General features: G+C 33.6%; 2 protein-coding genes across 2 annotated transcripts; both read left to right on the forward strand.

The window, feature by feature from the left end:
* The first annotated feature begins 388 nt into the window (after positions 1 to 388).
* LOC103503981 (putative pentatricopeptide repeat-containing protein At1g19290) lies at positions 389 to 3,826 on the forward strand. Its single transcript, XM_008468401.3, has 2 exons — positions 389 to 610; positions 766 to 3,826. The coding sequence occupies exon 2, from the start codon at positions 868 to 870 to the stop codon at positions 3,604 to 3,606; it is 2,739 nt and encodes a 912-aa protein (XP_008466623.2). The 5' UTR covers positions 389 to 610; positions 766 to 867; the 3' UTR covers positions 3,607 to 3,826.
* A 598-nt stretch (positions 3,827 to 4,424) lies between these two features.
* On the forward strand, positions 4,425 to 5,632 carry LOC103503982 (probable calcium-binding protein CML41). Its single transcript, XM_008468402.3, has one exon. The coding sequence runs from the start codon at positions 5,061 to 5,063 to the stop codon at positions 5,589 to 5,591; it is 531 nt and encodes a 176-aa protein (XP_008466624.2). The 5' UTR covers positions 4,425 to 5,060; the 3' UTR covers positions 5,592 to 5,632.
* The last annotated feature ends 1,126 nt before the right edge of the window (positions 5,633 to 6,758 follow it).

Here is a 6,758-nt window from a genome sequence, read left to right on the forward strand (position 1 = left end):
GACATACGATCATTTTTTAACTCATCTTGTATGCCTCGAGTAGTAGACTCTAGCAACCGTATTTCAACGTCGAAATCCACAACATTGAAAACTTTTGTACATGAAAAATCTAGAATGTACAAGACATCTTTGCATGAGAAAAACGAATATTATTAATGAGAAAGAAATGATTACATCACATACAATAGATAAAAAAAAATAATAATAAATAGTTGAAAAACATGAGTAAAAGGGTACATTTGTCTTAAAAAGAAGAAGAAAAAAAAAAGAAGTCTTTGTTGAAAAAATACAAACTTCAAAATAATAGGTAAAAGTTTCTTCCTAATACGTAAGAATCTGATTATTTTTATAAGTCCAACCACTAACCCAATCTGATGATCCAAAATAATAATAATAGAAAAAGAAAAAAAGAACAAAAGTAAAACTAAAACCCTAAACACTAAAAAATCCCTCCTCACTCCTCAGCCGTCACAACCTTCCAATTCCACTGGTTCTTCTCTCGCACCACGCACGCCGGCCGCACTTCTTTCTCCTCCACGCCTCCCTCCGCCATCCGAGATTCTTCCGAAGCTCCATTGACCGTCGCCACCGCCAGCCGTTCCAGATCAAGGTTGGTATCTTTCCCTTCTTTTTAGCCGAATCAGTTTCGTTCGGTTCAAAAATTAAAACCGAGACAAACCGATTTCCCAATTAATGTCCATACATATTAAAATTCGATCACTCCGACCGAACCGATGATATGTTGCTCTCTTTGGAATGGAGTAGAACTGATGGCCAGTTATGCGGATGTTTTTCGTACTATGAGGCTGCGAATTCAACTTCTACGCCTACTTCCTTCTCTATTCATCTGCTTCCTCGCCTCGACTAATGCTCTGGTACTCTTCAACCTCCATTCATCGCTTATATTCTTATCTACTTCTTCGGAACTCGCTTCACGTATCTCGAACTCTTCAATGGAAGTTCGGCGACGAATTGAAGCTGAGCCAACCGGATTTGGTTGACCGCATTTCCCGCCTCCTAGTCCTTCGACGATTCGATGCCCTCGCCAACCTCTCTTTCAGTTTCTCCAACGAACTGATGGATTTAGTGCTTCGGAATCTCAGATTAAACCCTGATGCTTCCTTAGAGTTCTTCAAATTGGCATCTAAACAACCGAAATTTAGACCAGATGTTAGTTCCTATTGCAAGATTGTCCATATATTATCGAGGGCTCGAATGTACAAGGAGGTTAGGGTGTATTTGAATGAACTTGTGGTTCTATGCAAAAACAACTACATTGCATCTGCAGTGTGGGATGAGCTTGTAAGGGTTTATAGAGAATTTTCCTTTTCTCCTACTGTGTTTGATATGATTTTGAAGGTTTATGCTGAGAAAGGAATGACAAAATTTGCACTGTGTGTGTTTGACAATATGGGTAAGTGTGGTCGTGTTCCAAGTTTGAGGTCCTGCAATAGTTTATTGAGTAATTTGGTCCAGAATGGAGAAGCCTTCAAGGCTCTGCTTGTTTATGAACAAATGATTGCATTAGGCGTTCTTCCCGATATTTTTAGCTATACAATAATGGTGAATGCTTATTGTAAGGAAGGGAGAGTGGATGAAGCCTTCAATTTTGTGAAAGAAATGGAGAGGTCATGTTGTGAACCAAACGTAATAACTTACAATAGTTTGATTGATGGTTATGTCAGTCTAGGAGATGTTTCTGGGGCAAAAAAGGTGTTAGCTTTGATGTCTGAAAAGGGCATTCCTAAAAATTCCAGAACTTATACTTTGTTGATAAAAGGTTATTGCAAGAGAGGTCAGATGGAGCAGGCTGAGAAGCTAATTGGGTACATGGAGGAGAAGAATTTGTTTGTTGACGAGCATGTTTATGGAGTGTTAATACATGCATATTGCAGCGCTGGTAGATTAGATGATGCTCTTAGAATAAGGGATGCAATGTTGAAAGTAGGATTAAAAATGAATACTGTAATTTGCAACTCACTTATTAATGGGTATTGTAAGCTTGGTCATGTTAATAAAGCAGCGGAAGTGCTCGTTAGTATGAAAGATTGGAACTTGAAACCGGATTCTTATGGCTATAGCACTCTTCTTGATGGTTTTTGTAAACAAGAAGATTTCAAGGAGGCTTTCAAACTTTGTGATGAGATGCATAACAAAGGAGTTGATTTTACTGTTGTGACTTATAATACCCTCCTTAAGAATTTGTTCCATTTTGGTTATGTTGAGCACGCGTTGCGTATTTGGAACTTAATGCATAAAAGAGGTGTGGCACCTAACGAGGTTAGCTATTGTACACTTTTAGATGCATTTTTCAAAGTAGGTACTTTTGATAGAGCTATGATGATATGGAAGGATGCACTATCGAAGGGTTTTACAAAGAGCAGAACTCTTTATAATACCATGATTTGTGGCTTTTGTAAGATGGGGAAATTAGTGCAAGCACAAGAGATTTTTCTTAAGATGAAGGAACTTGGTTTTCCACCTGATGAAATAACATATCGAACTCTAATTGATGGATATTGTAAAGTTGGAAATGTGGTAGAAGCCTTAAAATTGAAGGACATGGCGGAGAGAGAAGGAATAAGCGCTTCCATTGAAATGTACAATTCTCTTATTACTGGTATTTTTAGATCTGAAGAATTACAGAAATTGAATGGTCTTCTAGCTGAGATGAAGAACCGAGAACTATCTCCCAATGTTGTAACTTATGGCTCCCTTATAGCTGGTTGGTGTGACAAAGGGATGATGAACAAAGCATATAATGCATACTTTAAGATGATCGACGAAGGGATTGCACCTAATATTACCATCGGCAGCAAAATCGTAAGTAGTCTGTATCGACTTGGTAAGATTGATGAAGCAAGTTCGATTCTTCATCGAATGGCAAATATTGATCCTATTGCAGCTCATGCACACTCTATAGAATTGCCCAAGTCTGATTTGAGACATCATGAAACTAAAAAAATTGTGGATTCTTTTGACGAAAAGGCCATGAGCATCCCTATGTCGAACAATATTGTATATAATATTGCAATTACAGGATTATGCAAGTCTAAGAACATTGATGATGTCAGAAGGATTTTGTCTGATTTGTTACTTAGAGGCTTTCGTCCTGATAATTATACGTATTGTTCTCTTATTCATGCTTGCTCTGCTGTCGGTAAGGTCAATGAAGCCTTTTGTCTAAGAGATGACATGATAAATGCAGGTCTTGTTCCAAATATTGTGGTGTACAATGCTCTTATAAATGGTTTATGCAAGTCAGGGAATCTGGATCGAGCTAAGCGACTGTTCCATAAACTGGCTCAAAAGGGTTTATCACCGACCGTTGTTACATATAACATTCTCATCGATGGATATTGCAAGGGTGGTAGAACAATAGATGCTCTCAAACTTAAGAATAAAATGAGAGAAGAAGGCCTTTCTCCCTCTTCTATTACCTATTCTACCTTGATTCATGGTCTTGATAAGGAAGGAAAATCTAAACAATCTGTGGAGCTTTTGAATGAAATGATGAAGGCAGGGAAAGAGTCAAGTGTAATGGATCCACTTGTTGCTCGAGTTTACGTCAAATGGAGAGACAAGCTGTCTGAATTAGCTCCCTGAACTGAAGTCCAATCCGTGGTGCTTCGTCGTGTTTGAGTTGAACATTCTTTTCAAGATGGTACACGTAATGGGAAAGTAAGAAATCTTTCTAACCTACTTTTAGCTCACTAATTTGAAGAGAGTATACAAAGAAAGACAGACATTATTATTATTATTATTTTCAATTTAAAATAATTAAAAAATGGATAAGAGATGAATGCATCGTGCTTATTTGGATTAACTTTTCAAGCGTTTATAATATTTTTCTACTTATAAATACTTATTTAAACATTTAAAAAGTCAATCAAAATATTTGAAACCAAAGATTGTAAAATATTTGAAACCAAAGATTGTAAAAAATTAAGGTTAAAAATATAATTTGAAATTGGATATCAGATTGAAACAAACTTAAATTTTAAAGATAATAATTTGAAGAATAAGTTGAAATCGAAATCGAATTTAAAGTTTAAGAAATAAAAATGTAACAATTTGAAATACAACAGTCAAATAAGTATTTTTCTTATTTGCCTTCAATAACACGAACAAAAGATAGATATAACATGCTTCGAAGTTTAAATATTCTAATTTACTTTTAATTAGTTTCAATATTAGTTTTCATATTTGGAGGTGATTTTTTAATAGTTAAAATTATTTTGGTTGTTTTTAAAATCACTTCAAAATACATATTTAACCATATTAAATATTTAATTTTACACTTTTCAATGGACTTTTCATACTATTTATATTGATTTTTTTATTATTATAAGTTTTTTTTAATTGTTCTAGAAGTGATAAAAGTGATATCAACTATTTTAAAATTACTCACAAATAATATTGTTAATGCATTCCATTGAAAGTTGGAAAATCATATAGCATAAACATACGATGTTGAATATCTTAGTTTTGTTAAATTAGATAGTGTCCTTGAATGCATCTATCTCTTTAATTATAAATGGAAAAAGAATGTCTTTTTCGGAAAAAAAAGATTGTCGCATATGAACTTACAATTTAGTGAGTTGTACAAAAGTGAGCTACTCAACTACTTTTCGAGAATGAAGATGACTAATAATTAATTTTTATGTCATTTGTAACATTAAAAATGTATTTATTATATTATTGTTTTTTTTTTTTAACAAACATTTGAATTTAATACAACCACTATCAACTTTTACTTTAAAAAGTATTACACATCAAACAATTAACTTTAATTTCATTATATAGTAACAAAACATCTCATCTAGAAATTAATTCGCAATAACTTCATAGTGATCCTTTTCCCCTTCCAAAACAACAACATAATTTCCAAGGAAATTTCCCTGCAATTTCGAGTAGGATCATTTGCAATTTCTTCAAAAAAATTTCAAAAGACTTTTACACTTATTCACACACACACACATATATATATATAATATCCCTTTCTATATAATATTTATATCACCATTCATACTTCCTTCCTAACCACCAAATTTGCCAAAATGGCCATTTCGACCATTGCCATTCCCTTCAAATGGTTTACCAAAACCAATTTCAAGCTCAATTTCCCTCTCCTTCACTCCAAACACAAACCAATTTCCTCTAAACCTCCTACGCCACCGCCCCTTGCCGAGGTTGCTTTTCGCCATCTCGACATCGATGGAGATGGAAAAATCTCCGGCGATGAGCTACGATCCTACTTCGCATCGATAGGGGAGTACATGACATGGGATGGTGCTCAAAGTGTGATTGGAGATTTTGACAAAGACGGTGACGAGTTACTAGAGCTTGGAGATTTTGAGCGACTGGTAAAGGGAGAGGAGGAGGAGCAAGAGGAGGATTTGAAAAGGGCTTTTGAGATGTTTGAAGGTGAAAAGGGATGTGGATTCATTGGGGCAACGGGATTGCAGAAGATGTTTGGGAGGCTTGGATACGTGAAATCAAAAGAAGACTGCATGGCTATGATCAAAGTGTTTGATGTTGATGGCGATGGTGTAATTGATTATCATGAATTTCTTAGAATGATGACTTGACTACTTAATTTAACGTCCCAATAAGTTATCATTTCAATTTCCCTTTTGTTTTTCTTTTTCTTTTTTTTTTTTTTTTTTTTTTTTTTTTTTTGGGTGAATGTTAATGAAAATCGTGATTGTAAATTGTATGGGTGTTTATATATATGGATATAATAATAATAATAATAATAATAATAATAATAATAATAACAACAACAACAAAGGAGAAGCAAAACCAAGCGAAGAACAAAAGACAAACATGTGTCTTCTTCTAGCCTAATCGAAAAGAATAATTGTGATGTAGAAACTCTCTTGATTGAATTACAATTTTGCAACTCACAAAGAGAGTTGTAATAAAAAGTTGAACCTCTCGGCATGTATTTTTTCTTATTCAGATAATTCAAATGACAATGAAAATCAAAGAGAAAGACGTATGCTTGGACGGAACTAATCAAGCAAATCTAATATGATATGACCATTAGAATTCAAGAGCTTAGAACAGTATTTGATGGAGCAGTGTTTTGTTAGTTAATTTAGTTCACCACTAATGTTGCTCCAAATGTTTAAATTTTATTTTATTTTATTATTAATTTGGATAGGAAAAGTTGGTTTTGTTGGTTTTAAATATTTAATTAATCTCAAGTGTCGAGAAACTAAAAAAGAAAGGGGTGAAAGCCGAGACTTGAGATTGAGTTATACTGGTACTTGCAAAGAATGGTCAAACAAATTATAATAATTAAGTTCATAACATACATATTTATTATTATTTCTAAAAATAGTAAAAATAAAGGTTTGTCCACGTATAAAATATATAAAATGTCATAAATACCTTTATTACTGATACACACTTGATACATCTGATATCATATCCCTTAATACACTTGATATTCATTTGATGCTTCTGGATAACTTTTGGACATTGATACCGTGATACTTTTTGATACACTTGATATTTATTTGATGTTTCTGGATAACCTTTAAACATTGTTACACTTGATGAACCCTCTAATATACCCTAAAACATCTAATTTTCCTTGTTACACTTGATTTTTTTTTATACCCTTTCAGTCTTGATACACTTGAATGGTTTATTGATAAGTTTAATACACTTGATGCACAACTAATAAACTTGTTATGCTTCATTGGTACACTCAATAAATTTGATACACTTTATACACTTGATATACG

Source organism: Cucumis melo, chromosome 4, assembly GCF_025177605.1.
Source record: "Cucumis melo cultivar AY chromosome 4, USDA_Cmelo_AY_1.0, whole genome shotgun sequence".
Classification (NCBI taxonomy): Eukaryota; Viridiplantae; Streptophyta; class Magnoliopsida; order Cucurbitales; family Cucurbitaceae; genus Cucumis; species Cucumis melo.